Here is a 19671-nt window from a genome sequence, read left to right on the forward strand (position 1 = left end):
GGACTGGATATTTGTGGTTGATATTTTCAGCTGTTCCTAGTGTATTAGGGATTTTTACTACTGAGTGGTTATGGATACAGGCCTCCTAAAAACTTTGAAGTCCAATATCATTAGAAGTTACCTTCATGGTCAAGAAAAGACTCCCTCTACTGGACCATGGGACCCCCTAGATGCCATTCAATTGGTGTTAGAACCTCGTGGATCCTTAAAAACGTGATATTTTGGGACTGGAGATCACTGTCAAGAACTGTCGTCGCCCGGAGGTACCAAGTTTCTTGGACACCTCATTGTTAGACTTAAGGGGCTCCTTGACATCAACAAAGAGCGGTTAGACCTGGTGACAGTGTCTGGGTATCTCGGCACACAGCCCACAGATCAAGTCTTGGCCATGAATAATTCCTCCTGACCCCTGTAGCTCCTCTGCATTAGATTAATGAATGGAGAGAGGCACAGAACATGGCTGAGGGACACAACAATGATGGGAGAGGTCCCCGGATATGAGGCCCTGTTTCCATACTGTAGACCACCCTGGCTACGCCGAAGATGTGATTTACAAAGTGGGATCTGAACATTTCGGCAAGTACCTGAACTGAACGTGGTGACGCGGCCCATGCTTGACACCAAACCGAGATGAGATAAGGGGGCTGTTGGAGGGGCCTGAACTAACGAAGCTTTTTCTTGCTGGTTCAAGGAGTATGTCTGCTTGCCAAGGCCACCACTGTAGGGCAACTCGACGTAAATGTAACTATTGTTCATTAAGGAACCCCCAATACTCTTGATGAAGCAGACACAGGAGGCTGTCTTGTGATCCTACGTCAGTCTTCTGGTGAACTTTGTTCGATGTTGGGTGCAACCGAAAACAAAAGAGTGAAAGGAGAGAGTAAAACAGAGGTAGACAGAAGATTTATATAGGGTAAGAAAGATTAGCGTAGGAATATTTTCCAAGCTGAAAACCGGGACAGAGCCCTAAAATAAATAAAATAAACAATTCAATGTATAGTTAAAAGACATTGAAGGTAAGCACACCCTAAAACATCAAAAGAAACAAGGGCGGTTGTCTGAAAGAAGGGAGATCGGATAAGAATGGAGAAATAATAGCGAGAGATTGGGGAGTAAGAAAGAGAAGGAGACTGAAGCGATAAGAAGTGCAAAAAGATAATGCAAGCATGAGATTGATGAAGGGAGACACGTTGGTAATTAAAAAGAAAGAATGAATCAAGAAAGAGACACACATTGGACGAGGAACTAGAAAGAAAATAGAGGGGGGTTAAATTATAGACTCGGTTTAAATAGGGGGAAATAAAAGGCAAAAAAGAACGAGAAAGGAAAAATGAGACACAAGTTGAGAGAAGGGCGAGACCAAAAACAAAATAGAGTAATCTGAAAGGGACACGAGTAAGGTTGTAAAACAGAGGTTCAGCCGAGAGAGATAACGAGAGTAAGAGAGGGGATGCCTGGCTTTGGGGGCAGGATAAAAAGTGACAGGGAGGAGGGCCTGACTGGAAGGTAGAAGAGAGAGTGGGCACTGGGTTGTGTACAGAAAGGATAGGAAAGTAGCGTAAAGAGGGCATGACCTATGAGTGAACTCCCTCGCAAACAATTGACGAGAGGGGAAGGAAGAAAACAGGGGTGGGTGGGGAGGGGGGTCTGGCTTCCGAGAAGGGAGAGACTCCTCCACTCGAAGGGGTGACTTCAAGGCCGCGGTGGGGGTCAGAGCATCAGAACGGGAGGACCCGTTTTATTAGGCGCAGCGAGGAGGGGCGGGGCACGGAGAAGTGTGAGTAGGGATAAACAGAGCAGGGCGGGGCCAGAAAGGGAGGGAGTTCAGCCGCCGAGGGAAGCCGAGATGAGAGATCCTGGCACCGGAGAGGGGAGCCCTGCAGACGCCGGGCTGCGGAGGCGGGCTGTGGAACTACACGAGCAGCGTCGGGAAGGTGGGAGCCGAGGACGCGCCAGACACTGAGCAGAGGGAGGGGAGCCACCCCCGACGGAGCTGGAGAGAGACTTGCGCGAAAGTGACTGAGAAAGGAAGCAGTTCATTAAGAAGACCCCGCTGCAGAAGAGCCGACATTAGGCGAAAGTGGAGCGAAATAAAAGACCATTGCCACTGTCACCCTGGCACCACAGGGAAGCTGAGGCAGAAAACACATGGACAGCATGGGCAGGGGCTGGGGGAGTCCTTGGAAGATCCCTGACCACCTGTAACGCCAGAGTCAGGCAGACCCCTGGGATCTGGACAAGAGGGAAGAAGGGTCGTCCATGTGATCCTGGAATCCATTGAGTCAGGTGGCCAAGAGTAAGCAAAGTGAGGCAGATCGGTGCCCATCCTGATAAATCAAGAAGAATCCAAGGACTAATTGAAAGAGGAGAGGGTCTGACCCTCGACCCCTAGAACGGACGAAACCAGGGACTGAGCTCACGAGGTAAGATCTGTGATCAGCTACAATCCCCGCCAGCGAGAAATATATTTGTACCCAGCTAGATCCTTCACCATTGAGGCCAAAGTCGGTCCTATGGGATGAAAGCACAAACATGTTCCACCTGGGGCTTCATGCTGGAGCAGCCCAAGGACCCTACCAGAGACAGGAGTATCTCTGCCTAACTGAAAACCAGGTCTGAAGACGCCAAGGTCAGGGCACCTGAGCTGAATGTCCACTGCGGAAGATCTCTGCCCGGCTGAAACCCAAGCGCTAAAGAGGCAAAGGAGCCTGAAGTGAAAGCTTGGTGAGGAATATAAAGTACCAGCTGGAAATCCAGAGAAAGGGACAGGACATCAGAGGTTCAAGGTGAGAGTTTCAAGATGAAAATATGTGTGACCTCCATTCCTCAGTGATTAGGAGACCAGGCACTGAGAGGATGAGGAGGGCGTCCAGAGTATAGTGCTTCATTTGTACCAGTAGTGGCAGGTGGTGAGTTCCAACACTCACTTTTGGAGACAGGGACGTATTTTTCATCACCAGACTTCGACCCAGAGCAAGAAAGATAAAGGCAGAACAGGGGAGAAAGGAGGAAGCGAAAGATGGGAAAACAGTGCCCATGGGACAAAGGATGAGACCTTGAAAGAGTGAGATAAATCAGTTTCGCTTCACTGTGCAATCAATGTTTGATTGTGAAGTAAAGAGAAACTTGAGTACAGGAAAATATATTTGTACTGTATTAGAACCTCTAGAAGACCCATTCTACCCCCAAAACTCTAGGAAGTTGGAGGCTGGAGTGCAGAAGGGGGTATAAGCAGGGCTTTAAGTGGGCCGGGTCCTGCCGGCGCTGAACACCGTCAGTTCTTAAAAGCAGGTGCTGAGACGGGTCACTATCAGGCTCTCCATTTTTCCATATTTGCCCTCACCCTCCGGGTGAAAAAAAAATATTCACTTTGAAGCAGTACCACCCTACACTGCCTTTGATGTAACTTCAATGAGACTCGTTTTAGTTCTTTCAGCCTCGTCATTTCAGAACTGAAGCATTTTCAATATTATATACAACAAAGCCATTGTAATGTAATGTAATGTAACCAGATTTATAAAGCGCATGGTTACCCGGAGGCATCCCAGCGCTAACAATGAGCCACGCTCACAAGAGGGAGTGGGAGGCAAAGGATCACTGGGGGAAAAGGAAATTGTTGCTTCCTATTTATCTTATGCAACTAACAATCATTGGCAAAGTCAATAGACCTGACTTGTTGCAGGTGTAATGATACTAGTATTATAAATCTGGATGCAATGACAGAAACAGCAAAATACCAGTCAAGCGGCACACTATGCTAAGCACAAGAAATTGTTGAATGTCTTGAAATGAGTCCAGTGCAGAATCCCCATGCTCGATTAGTTCACCAGGGGAAGGTTATCCTTTACTCTAGTGGACATGATAATGGAAGGCATCCACCAGGTGATGTGTGTGATTCCACTGCTTTGCAGAAGACATGAGAGTCTCTGATTGGCTCGAAATCTCCCATTTCCAAATCTCCGTTGGGGGTGTTGTTGTACTCCGGATAATGGTGCATCAACATTCTGTTTTATAGGCCTTTTGGCGCTTCAAGGCAAATGTCCAAAATCTTCCTGACAACCTTCTACGCTTATCTTCCTAAAATGAATGTTTAAAATGGAAAAAAATATATTTTTGGCATGAAGTATGTTTTAAACACCCTTTTGGTATAAAATGTTGAAATCAGTGAGAGAGTATCTCCCACCTCACTGAGTAAATCACCAGCATTGAGTAAACTTCAGTTTAGAGTTCTGCACCAAGTAATGTTTGCCATGCTCAAACTGTGCAGAGCTGTGTACAGATACTGTGCCGAGTGAATGAAAATGTTAATGAATTAGTGAAATCACAGCAAAAAAATAACAAATGTCCAGCATTAAGAATTTGTGCAGCAACCCCCACCCACGCTGCTCTCCTTCTCTCCCTCTTCTGCCTGCTCTCGTTTCTCCCATCAGGAAACACTTGAAAAACATATAGTTAAACACTTATCTGAATGGAGTTGACATGGTTAGGGCATTTGATCGCAAAACTTCAGCGGGAGAACCTACCCATGCCCATTCTACCTTCTACCTTGACTTTCTTCATTCCTTGCCAATTTATTTTATACTTGAGCGCTACAAAATAAATAAATATATTTTGTTTCCATTCTTTTCTCTCCCTCTTGATAATTACCTTCAGATCTCTCCACCACTTAGGTTTGCTTTCTTACTTTATTTCTTTCTCTCCTGCTCTTTCCCTGTTTAGTCTCTCTTCCTTACTTTGCATTCTATTATGGCTGTCCCTCGCAATTGCCCTTACATTTCCATTTCTTCATATTTTTGGTTCTTTTCCTCTCTCCTGTGCATCTGGCTTTTTTTTATTTCTCCTTTCTTCTCTTGCTCTCTCTCTCTCCCTACATTCCCTCTCTCCTCTCCCTCAATCTCTTTTCCCTCTCCTTATTCCTTGCTCTCCCCTTTCTCCGCTACACAGGTCCTATTCCCCTCTACCCAGTTTTCTTTTCTTTCCATTTCTCTCTCTCTACCCATGTTCTTTCTTTCTTTCTTTCGTTCTTTATTCTTTCTTTCTTTCTTCCTTTCTTTTTTGTATATATAGACACCTGCTCTTTCCTGTTATATTTATTATATGATCGATCTTCCTCTCAATTGCCCCAACCTTCCATTTCTTCCTATTTTCGTTTCTTTTTCTATCTCCAGTGCTTCTCTATCTTTTATTTCCCCTTTCTTCCATTGTTCTCCCTCTCCCCCTACATTCTCTCTTTCACGTGCCACCATCTCTTCCCCTCCCCTTGCTCCTTTATCTAATGCCCCCTTGTCCTTGGTTTCACTACTTTTCACCCACCCCTTTCTCCTTTGCACAGGTCCTATTCCCAGCTAACTCTAGCCAGTTTTCTTCTCTCTCTCTTTCTCTCTCTCACTCCTCTACCTTTGCCCCTCCTCTCTCCTTTACTCCATCTTCTGCCATCTATACCTTCGCCCCGTCTCTACTCTTTGCTTCATTCTCTCTACCTTTGTCCCTTCTCTTTCCTTTACCCAGAGTTATGTCTCTCGTCTCTACCTGTCTCATTTGCTCCATTCTCCCTCTCCTCTCTGTTCCATTGGCCGCTCTCCTTTGCTCCCCTTTCTCTCCTTCCCTCACATGCCTTCCTTTCCTCCCCTCCCCCTGGCCGCCACCTCTCGCTCCCTCCGTCCTTCACTCTCTCCGTGCTCTCTGTCCCTCAGGTCCCCCTGCCGCTGTAGGGAGTGAGGCATGGACAAGTTCGAGCGCCTCGGGAAGATCGGAGAGGGCTCCTACGGCGTGGTCTTCAAGTGCCGCAACAAGGACAACGGCCAGATCGTGGCCATCAAGAAGTTCGTGGAGTCGGAGGACGACCCCGTGATTAGGAAGATCGCCCTGCGCGAGATCCGCATGCTGAAGGTAGAGGCCGGGGCGGGAAGTGGGTGGGGCTGGGGGAGGTGGGGGGGAGGGGGCGGGGGAGGGGACATCAATGTGAACAGCTGGGGTGGGCCTTGGCGAGAGGACTGCTTCGGATGCTAGGTCTGGTGTAAGGGCTTTGCTCTATGGTCTGTGATCTGACCCAGTGCTTTAAATGGGCAGGTGCTATCAGTAGTGTCAGAATGATAACGGGGGCATTCGGGCAATGCCCGAGGTGCCGGGGTCCGAGTTCCAGCTGAGGGCTGCTTTTGAGCAGCCTGGGGGCCGATTTGGGCGGTGTTTCTGTTGTTCGACTATAACGCCAGCGACCCAGTGGGTGTCTGAGTGGCCTTTCTGGAGGGAGATGGGTACTCATTATCTCCTGTATAGCAGCAACAGGTAGAGGTGTCACCCCTTTTCTTTCACTGAGCCTCCCATTAATGTAGGCATACTGAGCGGGGCAGGGGGCCTGAGCAGAAGTGGCCTCACTTGTTTTAAGGTGTGTTTCACCAGTGTAAACTGATGCGTGCATTTTTTTTACCCCCCCCCCTTTTTATGTAAAATTACGCTGAAAGCAGTGATTTGAGGGAAGGCATTATGCAAATGTGGGCCGATTTTTTTGTGCGTGCCTGGGCCGATTTTTTTTTTTATCCCAATCCAACCCTGGCTATCAGGTACTCAGTCCCTGCACTTTAATTTGGAAGGGATAGCACTGGCACTTCTCAGCACTGCTCCAATCGAAGTGCATTCCTAAAACTATGAGAATTATGATGCTGTGCACAAAGGGGGCGGGGTGAATGAGTGCGGGGTGTGGGCAAATGCATGTCTAAAAAAATAAAACATTATGTAACGTTTTCCGTCTTTCACCTTCAGGTAACTACATATAAAATAAGGCACAGCTTAAATGAAAAATAAGATAAGTTAAGATAATCAGCGGGAAACGCACTATCGTACATTATGAAACCTGTTAGCTAATGCACTGCAGACGTTTGTGTCTGAACCAGAGAGCCACATAATTGAATCCTGATTGGTGCAGTGGAGGACAGGGTGGGACTTGTGTATGTTTAGTGCTAGTGGTTCCAGTCTGTGACAGAAAGCACTGTGATTATGTAAGTTATTATTTTGAACTTGCATTGTACACAGTATAAGATGGGCTGCTACAAAATGCGCGAAAAGGTTTAAGATAAAAAGTGATTCCAAAATGTAGATTTTAGTAATACCCAGAGTGATTGTTTTTAGAACGCTCCTTTAACCCCTTCCGTGCTCCCGTCGGCCGTCGCGAGCACTACCTCGCTGGCGGTGCCAACGGCCGACACGGCACCGCCCACCAGGGTTGGATTGGGATTAGAAATCGGCCCGGGCATGCATAAAAAAATCGGCCCACATTAGCATAATGCCGTCCCTCATATCACTGCTTCAGTGTAATTTTACATAAAAAGGGGGGGGTGGGGGGAGAAATGCACGCATCAGTTTACACTTGTGAATGACACCGGAAAACAAGTGAGGCCACTTCTGCTCAGCCCTCCCGCCCCGCTCAGTATGCCTACATTAATGGGAGTCCCAGCGAGAGAAAAGGGATGACACATCTACCTGTTGCTGCTATACGGGAGGTAATGAGCGCCCATCTCCCCCCAGAAAGGCCACTCAGACACCCACTGGGCCGCTGGCGGTATAGTCGAACAACAGAGACACCGCCTTAATCGGCCCACAGGCTGCTCAAAAGAAGCCCTCAGGTGGAACTTGGACCCCGGCCCCTCGGGCATTGCCCGAATGCCCCGTTACCAACCCGATGCTGCCGCCCACTCCTCGGAACCGCCGCACTGCAGCAAAATAACGGCTGTGGTTAAGGAGTTAAAAATACACACATCACAGCCCAGCGGGTAACTCCCCTGCAATAACATTCAATAACAATACATTTGTTTTATCAGGAAGCTTCAAGTGACTCCATCAAGCAAGCAATACCGGCTCCCAAGCACCTTTTACATTCGTAGATTAATCAGTTGTGCATATTTACATTTATTTCACGCAAGCAGGCACCCCGCCGAGAAGGCTTGTTTAGCTGTCTGCCCCTCCCTTGTTTTCACATCACAGGAGACTCCCTTTTGTTTCAGCTTAAGCATTTCAACTCTTGGAATTAACCGTCCATGGATGGTTGGCTTTTCACAAAAAGTAGGAAAACAATTTTTCTTTAATTAAAAGAGTATGGGCACGCCGTGCCCTTCAGATCCCGCCCACTTCAACCTCTGGCTCCAGTGCTTTTAAGGGGAGAGTTTAAGCACGTCTAAGAAGCAAACAGGCACTCTGGGAAAAGGAGCACCTGACCTCATATATTTCCATTTCAAGCACTGATTGGACCTTAGGAGTGGCCTCTGCACCAGTGGCTAAGATTTCGTATACTACTGGTATATGACATGCTCTCCGATCCTGGGGTTGGTATCCACAGCAGTATATAGGTTTTGTTGTAAGACTGTTATATGACATGTTCTTCGATCCTAGGGGTGGTATCTGTTGCGGTATGCAGGTTTTGTTGTATGACTACTATATGACATGTTCTCTGATCCTGGGGGTGGTATCAGCAGCAGTATATAGGTTATGTTGTAAGACTGGTATATGACATGTTCTATGATCCTAGGGGTAGTCTCCACAGCAGTATATAGGTTTTGTTATAAGACTGGTATATGACATGTTCTATGAACCAAGGGGGGTATCCGCAGCAGTATATAGGTTTTGTTGGAAGACTGATATATGACATGTTCTATCCACAGCAGTATATAGGTTTTGTTGTAAGACTGGCATATGCCATGTTCTCTGAACCTTTACGCCAGTATTTAGGATATGGTATAATACTTGTATATGAAATTTTCTCTGATCCCAGTGGTTCGGGATGCACCAGTGGCCAGGATTTGGTGTAAGTCACTTGTGTGTGACTTGTGCTCTGGTGCTATCCGAGCAAACCACACCTGGATCGAGGATGTAGTATAGTAATGTGATGTATGGCCCGTGATCTGATCCTAGGAATGGTCTCGGCACCAGTCTCAAGATTTGGTGAATGACTAGTTTATGTCTCCTAGGATTGGCATCTGCATCTGTATCTAGGATGTGGTATAGTGATGTAATGTACGACCCATGATGTGATCCTAGGGAGGGTCTTGGCACCAGTATCCGGTTTTGGTGTAAGAATGGTAAATGACCTGTTCTCTGGCCCCAAGGGTGGTGTCTGCATGTGTATGTAGGTTTTGGTGTAAGACTCTGGTATATGACTTGTGCTTTGTTGCTACCAGAGCTGCCCACGCCAGTATTTAGGAGTGGGGGTAAGACTGTACCTTGCTTCTGCTCTGGCCCCAGGACTGATGTCTGTGCTAGGATCTAGAATGTGAAGTAACACTCTGGTGTATGACCTATGATCTTACCTTATGGTGGTTTTTGCACTGGTATCTAAGATTTTTTGGAAGACTCTGGTATTTGACTGGGATGTAGTCTTAGCAGTACAATTCGGTGTAAGACAGTACAAGGATAGGCCTTTGCGCTGGTTGTGAGAGGAAGGAGAGCACCAAGACTAGACTCCTGAATGCAAGGTGGGCCTCCTGTTACGACTGGTGTACTGGTCCTCAGAGTGGCACCAGGGTAAGTGTCCTGGGTATACAGTTTTGACATCTCATTTGTTGACTTCAGGATTTGCCTTGGTCTTTGTTGGTGTCATAATCCTGCTGATATCTGGGGCTCAGAGTCAGCCACACTCTGTCCTGGGTCTAGATGTTGAAGTCACTCTCTAAACGGCTGCCATGCAGCGGATCCAGAGTACTATTTTCTGAACCATGGGTCTAGATCGTAGGACACAAACATGAACAGCAGGTGAGGCATGGGCGATTCTTGCCACATGCTCCAATACGACAATACTAGTCCTTGCCTGGAAAAGAGCCAAACATCACTCAGAGGGGAAGTCCTAACATAGTCTACACTGCATGGCCAGACCCTATGACTAGTCACAGTCTCTTAACTCCAGGTCACCAGAGTAAAGCTGAATCTACTAAGGATTAAACTTCACACCTTGGTTCAAAGAACACCAATCAAGGCAAGTAAACACCATCCTTCGCTGGTTTATTGAGTGCCCTTACTCATAAGTAATAGATACCCCCCTCCCCTCCATTTCCTTTGACAATGATCCAAAACCTTCTGGGACTACTTCAAGGTGGTTTGCAGACCTTTAAAAAAACAAAATAAATGACTGTTCAAAGAATTGCAGAGCACACTCAGGAGATTTCCCACTAGGGGCCCGATTCCGATGCGGTTGGGAAAGGTTCTGACTGTTGGTCGGAGCCGTTCGAACTGCATCGAAATTGCCCATTCAGAATCCTTTCAATGGGCTTGGTCGGAAGGGAATTCAAATCGTTTTTCCGAATGGCCTCCGAGTCTGTTCTCCTTTCAGAAAGCCTGCAGTTATCCCTCGGCCGGCTCTTTCCGGCCGAGGGATTATGATGGCAGCTTCCCGCTGCCTTGCTATGACAGCCTTTCCGACATAGAAAGCCATTGGGAATCGGTCTTTGGGGGCCCCCAGCAGGGGGCCCCCAAAGACCCTTGTGGGTGCAAGGCCGCCGACTGGCAGCATAGGAGGCACCTTGAGGTGCCTGCCACAGGGTGTAGAGATGAACTACACCTCTGCTTTCTGCAATGAGCATGCATTCCATTCAGAATGCATGCTCCCATTGTCAATAATAGTCACGCGGCCAAACAGGGTTCAGTCGCATCCTACTTCCTTGGCTGGAACCGAACAACCTCATGTCATCGGTTCCAGCCAAGGAAGTAGGATGCCAGTTCCAGTCCTTCCGACATCTGAATCGGGCATTAGGTGTCAACAAGGCTATTTTTGAGGGCCATTCTTTGTGATGTCACAAGAGGTAGATGCCTACAGTGAATTTCATGTAGCACCAGCCTTTGGGGGCTTTATGGTTAAGGGGAGGGAAGTTGAGAATAGCATCCTACTATGTATGATGTTGGGCTCCGCTCTACCTAGTCCTGCACCTACATATCTGTGTACTCATTATAGGGAATCGCGAGATCTGTTTTGAGCTGACAAGTTCCCAGCTCTGTAAAACAAGTGTTCAGTAGTTGGCCATGGAGCTAAAGAAGCCCTACTGGCTTACATAGCAGCCTCCAGTGATCACCCAAGAGTCAATTCACCAGCTTCAGCACCGTAACATTTTATTCTCATTCCTTTAATTCACTCCAAATGGCCCGCATAGAAGTTGGAGACAGCTAATCCCCCCCACGCATATATGTAGGTGAACATGAACGCCTTCCTAAACTGCCATTGGCACAGGGATTACCATGCGTTCCTCCCTGGCAAGGATATGCCAATGTATGAGAGAGCTCTGACTCAGCAAGGGACAATCTTTATAATCCACTTTCACAGTAAGCCTAGCAGTATGCCCTCCCGCAGGCAGGAAAGGCCAGCTGTTGGGCCAGATTGCGATAAACTGCACATTTTTATTTACTTATGCCCAGGGCCCCTGGAATTATGCGGCAGGAGAGGGTCTAATTATGCGGCAGGGTTAAGTAAGTTATGTGGAAAGACAGGCAAAATATTTGGTGTGATGCAGCACATTTTTTAAAAGTAGAATTTCATTATTTTGTACCATTTACACTTGTTAGCACTGTTTGGGCATTAGTTGCACCTCATTAGTACTGCTTTAATACCCAAATATAGCAATAAGCAACAGAAAGGTGACCAGTTAACCTTTGCATAAGGCCGTTCACTGCTCGGTACTAATGGTGCTTCGTTTAAGTAACTTTTGAACCTTTTTTAGCTAGAAACAATTTTTTTGTTAAAATCTGCAGATTATGCAGCAGATGATGGATTATGTGGCAAATGCGGCAAACCTCGGCCGCCCAATCACATAATTCCAGTGGCCCTGCTTATGCTTACTACCAGCCGCGACCCTTGCAGGTAAGAGCGGTGGGGCCCGGTTTGGGGGGATTTTGACAGATGATCTTTAGGGAAAAATAAATAAATAAGTACATACTTTTCCCTCATTGGTGTCTGTTGAAATCACCCCCACTCGGCCCCTCTGCCCTGCCTACTACGCCTGTGCAAATACGACTGTTTAATGTGATACAGCATAGAGCACTCATCCATTGCCATATATGGCTCTTAACTCACTGAAAACCCAGCAAGATCAACTGAACGTATTCCCCAGCTCCTACTTTAAGAGTCACTGTGCTCTGGTGATTTTCGAAGGGGTATAATGGTATGATATCAGTGGTGGCTAGCATGTCCAGAGGGTGATGAGTGAGTGGTAGAAAAATATATAAGTATAAAAATAATGACACTTACCTTCCTGGCATGACATCCTCCTCGTTCGGGTCTTCTCCAGGCCGGCTGGCTCCATCGGTGCACCCAAGAAACTGCAGTAACCAATCCTGGCACTGCTCTCATGCACCATAAAAAAAAGTGCCAGGATTGGTAGGAGCAGTCTCCTTCGGCACTCTCGAGGACACTGGAACCCTATGCTGTCTCTAACCCAGCTGTCCTAGACAGCTGGGTTAGAGAGGTTTAAAATGTGCATGTCTGGCTGGCTGCCGCAAGACGACCAGTCCAAGAGACTTGGGCACTTTAAACTTAAAGTACTCTGTCATCACTGCTTTCGGCTGCTTCCTGACTGACAGCAGCAGAATCCCCCCCACCCCACCCACCCCTCTATCCTGACGCCCGGCTCAGGATGGGGTTTTGAAAAATAAAATTAACTTTATTACCACATTTTTCCATCTCAGGGGACAATTTAGTGAGTGAAGCGACGCTCCTCCGCCTTACCGCCCCTGTATGATATCAAGAATTTCGTGTGAAAACCATAATGCAAAATGCTGGAAATTATGAATGATTATGCCACTGTAATACAACTTTTACCCGGGTCTAATATTTTCATGACTATATCAGTATGTTCCCCAATGGACAGAGATCGAAAGTGAATTCTAATGCCACTTGGCCTCGACCCATGTGAATACTGAATGTCTTCATCTGTCACTGGGGGAGGCCCCGTTGCGGGCTCAGTGTAGAATGCCACATTGTCCTGCCAGGTTGACCTTAAGGAAAAGTCGCCTCCTGCTGTCCCTGTAAAGGTTGGTAAATTGAAATTTATTACTTCTGGCTTTTTCATGTCGTGAGTGTACCCTATTCCATTTGTGCATATACAGCCTTTGCAGCTGCACCTTTGTCATGCTCTGCTGCTATTAGATTTCATAAAATGTCCCAGTTACTTGCCAGGAAAAACTGTGTCTTTCAAGAACATGGACTGCGGTAATAGTCCTCTCAGGGGGATCCCATCACTGCTGTGCAGTGTCTTACTGCAGTTGCCTGGAGCCGCAGGAAGTTGGATTTTTACTGTTATTTCAAATGAGGGACCAGATTTATATTGTACTGATGCCCTTGCATCACGCAAGGTAACAGAATGGCAACACAAGCCTAAAGTCAGATATACCAAGCAACACAAGGCCACATTGCTTGTCCCTGCAGTGCTTCGTAAATCTGGAGTAATGCAACACAGCCAGGGGCGCAACTAGACCCGAACTTCGGGGGCTTTAACGGGGATGGCTAGTATGACTCGCAGGTGGGGTTACGGGGGCAGGTGGTGGGGGTTCACAGGGGTATCACGCCGGGTGGGGTCACACGAGGAAAACAATTCAAAAGTACCTTTCCGCAGGCCGCTTTCCAATTACAGGAAGCAGGCAGCCAGGCTCCCCCCTCTAAGCCAATCACAAAGCTGCAATGCAGCATTGTGATTGGTCTGAGCACCTTGACACGGCGCTCAGCTAGGGGCTGTAGGGGTGGGCATGTTATTCACCCAGGCTGGAATGCAGACTGCATGGAGAAGGGGAGAGTATGCATTACTGTTTGGGCGGCCCGAGAGGCCAGAACAAACAGTCATTGCACTTGGGAGTGGGCATACCACTCCTTCCTTGCCCTGCACCCTGAGCCGCACCCTGAGCCGAGCCCCCGCCCGCCCGCAAAAGAAACCTAAAATGATAATAACTTAACGTTATTATCATTTTATATTTCCTTTCCATTGCTTGAAAGCAGTGGGGCGATGCTCATCCACCATAGCGAAGGAGCCGCCACTGAGGGCTAGCACTCTCAGCCTGTGCTGGCTCTAGCACTGGTCGCACATGGTGAAACAGTTTTTTTGAGTGCACCTCCCCCAGTTCCTCGTTCTCCATAAATTCCCTCACTACTACTCACCAACAATGCACCTCATCTCTCTATAGCACCTTTCTGACCAACATTTCATTTTTTTTATAGCGCTACTCATAGTTTACGCTCACTCATTCCTTTGATCTGCAAGATACACATTCTTTGTAGCAGGCACATTAACCCTCTGTGCTGTCAGGGCGGCAGGAGTGCCCACATGAGTGCACGGTGAGCGATGCAACAGTGTGAGAGTAGGGTAAGAGGAGTGACTGCAGGGTGAGTGAGGTGACCATATAAGTTTGGGGCAGATGTAAGTGAAGAGTGGGATGAATAAATGCATTGTAAGTGATGGGCTTGTTTGAGTGAGATTGCAGATTGAGCAGTGAGGGGGACAGGTGAGTGAAGTGTCACAGAAGTGCAGGGTGAGTAGTCTACTCGTATGACTGCACGGTAAGGTACAGGGTGAATAGTGCAAGTGCAGTGTGAGTGCATTGCGATCGCTGTGAGTGCAGGGTGAGCGTGAAAGTGGAGGGCAAGAATAAGGAGTGTGTCTGGGAATGCACCCTGCATTGAAATCACACTTGAAGTAATTCAGTATGTTATTGACTGTGGTGTAGGGTTTAAGATACAAGTTCAACTATTGCTGTTATGGCATTAATCAGGGATCGAGGGTGGAGGAAATAAATAATGTGCTGATCTTGCAACAAACTTCCAGTCTTATGATTAGGGTTACCAGCTCATTATTTTGGTGTCCCAGATGGTACAAAAATAAACAGTCACCTAAAACTTTATTTTCAGCACTTATCTGTGCATACTGAACAGCAAATATAAATAAAAAGCACTTTTAATTGTGTTCTAGGGCTGCCTGAATGATCCATGACTGATAATTAAAGGGAACAAAGATAGAAAAGTCACCTTACAAATGACTGAATACTTTTTTATTTAAAAACCTATTTAGTCAAGACGAGATCTTTGCAGGCTCTTTTAACAACACATGGCTGGCATTTTTCTTTGGGCAACCCTACTTTATATTCCTTTTCATAAAATGCATCCTCACACTACAGCAAAGGAATAGGCATAGTGGGGGCCAAGGGGGTACTGGAACCAGTAAAAAACGAAAAGCCTCAGTAACCAGTTTACAAAGGTATGTAAATGTGCAAATGGTGTTAAAGACCTGTGAAAATCGTGGGCGTGCCGGAGATAGGACTCCAGACACTGCCCAGCTAAGCCCCTAGCAGCCCGAGCTGCAGCAGCCAGGCTGAGACACATGACGGGGTGGGGTGAAGCCCTTTTAGCCCAATGGGCGTTCCGCACCCGAACACAGTGCAAGTCGCTGTTGTGCGTTACTCTGTGCCAGGGAGATGATCCATGGGAAGAGCAGTCTGTAACACAAGTAGAAAGAGGAAAAGTCTCAGAGGATTGTTTTTGTGCAGGAAGGAGTCTTGCCCTACACAAACACAATCCTGCCTACAACGCAGGCACCCATTCACCATGGGGCAAGGGTAGGGTGCCCAGGTGTCCCGGATTTGCCAGGACTGTCCCAGGTTCTCATCAGCTGTCCCGTCAGATTTCAGGAAATTTAGCTCATGCCACGGATTTTAGAGAGCATTGACTGAAAATGTCAGGAGGTGCTTTTTTATGTTTTACAAAGTAGGGATAGTTAGTAGTTGTTTCAAGAAAGCAGTTAATTAAAGAGACACGCTACTGGGTTTAAAAATTGCATTTTATGTATGTTCTTACTGCCTTTTCTGTAATTATCTGAGGAGGAGCGCTCACATTCTGTGCGCTCGCTTGAAGTAAAAGTGTAGTCCTTCTTCTATTTTTGTGAAATGTCCCGGTTTTTGGCTATAAAATTCTGGTCACCCCAGTCAGGGGTGCGTGCATTGGCGCAAGGCAGCACATTGTGTGCCAGTGCAAAGAGGGGACAAGAATACGCCATATATTGTTAAATATGGCGCAATCCTGCCTTCTCCTTTTCACGCAGCCAGCATGGTGTCTTATGGCATTGCATTGCGTGGAAGTTCGATAAATCTGGGCCGTGATGTCTTGCGGTGGCAGTTAAAGTTACATTTGTATTCTCCGAGTTATGTGTTGTATGTTTTAGTACCTCTTTTTTACTAAAATGCTTAATACAACAGTTTTGCCTTTTCTCATCGCTGTACAAAACAGGTGGTGTTGGTGTCCTTAGAGTAACAGTACTAAATGTATCTCCTTCGGAAGTATCAGTTGTTCAAGCGTTGTTTGTACTCGTGACCTTTCAGGTGCACCAGAATTAATGGCCACATGCATCATTGTTGCCGTTTGCGATTTCTTAATTGCGAAAATTAAGGAATCGCAATTAAGAAATCGCAATTAAGAAATCGCAAAAGGCTATGCATTAAGAAATAGCCATTTTTTTAGCGATTTCTTAAATTTCCTTAATTGCGATTCACAATTTGCGAATCGCAATTAAGGAATCTCTTCCCATTGATTCCTATGGGCCTAGATCCACACCGACCCGAAGACCACCCTCAGAGGCACCCTGATCTACCGACCCCCGAGACCACGCACACAATTCAGCGAGGACATCGCCGACTTCGTCAGCCCGCATGCCCTCCCCTCTGCTGACTACATCCTCCTGGGGGACATCAACTTCCACCTGGAGAACAACAACGACCGCAACACCATCACCCTGCTCGACAACCTCGCCAACCTCGGACTCAAGCAGCTGGTGTCCACCCCCACCCACCTCGCCGGACACACACTCGACGCCGTCTTCTCATCCAGCAAAGACATCGCCTTCAGCCACGCCACAGGACTCCACTGGACGGACCACAGCTGCGTCCACTTCACCTTCAGAAGAACGACGATCCACCACCACCAGCAACAGGTTGCCCGAAGAAGCTGGAACAAGATCACAGCCGACCAGCTCGCCGATTCCCTGAGCCAGCACCCTCCCGCCAGCTCAGCGAACCCCAGCCAGGCTGCCGACAACCTCACGAAGTGGATCAGCAACTGCGCGGACGAACTCGCCCCACTGAGGACCCCGCCCAGCAGACCCGGCAGCAAGAAAGCCCCATGGTTCACCGACGAACTCAAGAGCTCCAAGAAGAACTGCCGAGCCCTCGAGAAAGTCTGGAGAAGGGAACCAACACCGGACAACATGACCACCTTCAAGCTTGCCACCCGGAAGCACCACCAACTGATCCGCGCCACCAAGAAAACTGCATTCAAGGACCGGCTGGACAACAACGCACACAACTGCAAGGAACTCTTCAACATCGTGAAAGAGCTCTCCAACCCCAACGCCGGAAACAACGACATCACCCCATCGCAAGACCTCTGCAACTCCCTCGCCTCCTACTTCCACAACAAGATCGCGGACATACACAACAGCTTCAGCACTCAACCGACGCACGCCACGACCGCACCAACGCCCCCCACCACCACCCTCCGTGCCTGGACTCCGATCAGCACCGAAGACACCGTCCGCATGATGAACTCCATCCACTCCGGATCTCCGACCGACCCCTGCCCTCACCACGTCTTCAACAAGGCCGACGCTGTCATCGCACCCCACCTGCGGGACATCATCAACACCTCCTTCGACACCGCCACCTTCCCGGAGAGCTGGAAGCACGCCAAACTCAGCGCTCTACCAAAGAAACAAACTGCGGACCCCACCGAACTCAAGAATTACCGCCCCATCTGGCTCCTCCCGTTTCCAGCCAAAGTCATCGAGAAGACCGTCAACAAACAGCTGGCCGCCTTCCTCGAGACGAATGGATTCCACAACCCCTCACAGTCTGGCTTCCGAGCCAACCACAGCACCGAGACCGCCCTCATCGCTGCCACCGATGACATCCGAGCCCTGATGGACAACGGAGAAACAGCGGCCCTCATCCTCCTAGACCTCTCCGCGGCATTCGACACTGTCTGCCACTGCACCCTAGTGCAGCGCCTCAGCAACGTCGGAATCCAGGAGAGGGCACTGGAATGGATCATCTCCTTCCTCGACGGAAGAACACAGAGAGTCCGTCTACCACCGTACAAGTCAGAGGCCACCGAAGTCATCTGCGGCGTCCCTCAAGGATCCTCGCTGAGCCCCACCCTCTTCAACGTCTACATGAGCCCCCTCGCGGCCATCGCACGCCAACACAACCTCAACATCATCTCCTACGCCGACGACACCCAGCTGATCCTCTCCCTGACCAACGACCCCGCCGCCGCCAGAGCCAACCTTCACAAAGGGATGAAAGACGTAGCCGAGTGGATGACGACCAGCCGCCTGAAACTGAACTCAGACAAGACGGAAGTCCTCATCCTGGGCTCCTCGCCCTCCGCCTGGGACGACTCCTGGTGGCCCCCCGCCCTGGGCACCGCACCCAAACCGACAGACCACGCACGCAACCTGGGCTTCATCCTGGACTCCTCCCTCTCCATGACCAGACAAGTCAACGCCGTCTCCTCGTCCTGTTTCAACATCCTGCGCATGCTACGTAAGATCTTCCGGTGGATCCCCACCGAGACCAGGAAGACGGTCACCCAGGCCCTCGTCACCAGCCGACTGGACTACAGCGGACTACGGCAACGCCCTCTACGCCGGAACCACCGCCAAGCTCCAGAAGAGACTCCAGCGGATCCAGAACACCTCAGCCAGACTCATCCTCGACATCCCACGACACAGCCACATCTCCGGACATCTGAGAGACCTGCATTGGCTCCCCGTCAACAAAAGAATCACCTTCCGTCTCCTCACCCACGCACACAAAGCCCTACACGATCAAGGCCCGAGCTACCTCAACAACCGCATCAACTTCTACGCTCCCAAACGCCACCTCCGATCAGCCAGTCATGCCCTCGCCGCCGTCCCCCGCATCCGAAGAACGACTACAGGAGGAAGGTCCTTCTCCTACCTGGCCGCCAAGACCTGGAACTCCCTCCCTCCCGACCTGCGCCTGACCCAAGACCACCTCTCCTTCAGGAAGAAGCTCAAGACCTGGCTGTTCGAGCAGTAGCAGCACCCCCCCCCCCCCCCCTCCCCCAAGCGCCTTGAGACCCTCCGGGTAAGTAGTGCGCTCTATAAATGTCTTGATTGATTGATAGGAATCAATGGGAAGTCATTCTCAATTTGTGATTCGCAATTTGCGAATCGCAAATTGAGAATGCAATTTCAAGAGTGCAGGGGGGGGTCCAAAGACCCCCCCTGCACCCCTGAAATATAACTTTAAGTGCATTTTTCACACACACATGCCCAAAGGGCATGTGTGTGTGTAAACTGAAACTTTCAAAAATGCACTTTTGTGCATTTTTGTAACTTTTCGCAAATTACCATGAAGGTCAACTTGTTGGTAATTTACCTCTCCCTATTTGCGAATTCGCAAATTGAAAATGTTCATGCATTGCATTTAAGAAATCTAAAATTGCGATTTCTTAAATGCAATCGCAATTTTAAAAATCGCAATATGATTGCGATTCCTAAAATTGCGAAAAACATGATGCATCCCAATTTTGTAAATTGCATTCGCAAACGGCCGAAAATTGCGAATCGCACCGTTTGCGAATGCAATTGACAATGATGCATGTGGGCCTAAGTAGCAAGCGCTTGACTCGCTGAGCCACCACCT

At 48.4% G+C, this 19671-nt stretch overlaps 1 protein-coding gene across 2 annotated transcripts in view; it reads left to right on the top strand.

Moving 5' to 3' along the window:
• Nucleotides 1–1805: 1805 nt before the first annotated feature.
• LOC147692460 (cyclin-dependent kinase-like 1) overlaps nt 1806–19671 on the top strand; it is a 304602-nt gene continuing 286736 nt past the window's right edge. Inside the window, exons 1-2 of one of the 2 annotated variants that reach the window (XM_086938671.1) lie at nt 1806–2786; nt 5694–5889. In XM_086938671.1, coding sequence (XP_086794797.1) covers nt 5722–5889 — 168 coding nt within the window. In that variant the 5' untranslated portion in view covers nt 1806–2786; nt 5694–5721. The remainder of the gene's footprint in view (nt 2787–5693; nt 5890–19671) is intronic. The other variant, XM_086938672.1, reaches the window with a different exon arrangement.

This window comes from Lissotriton vulgaris, chromosome 9 (assembly GCF_964263255.1).
Source record: "Lissotriton vulgaris chromosome 9, aLisVul1.2, whole genome shotgun sequence".
In the NCBI taxonomy this organism is placed as follows: Eukaryota; Metazoa; Chordata; class Amphibia; order Caudata; family Salamandridae; genus Lissotriton; species Lissotriton vulgaris.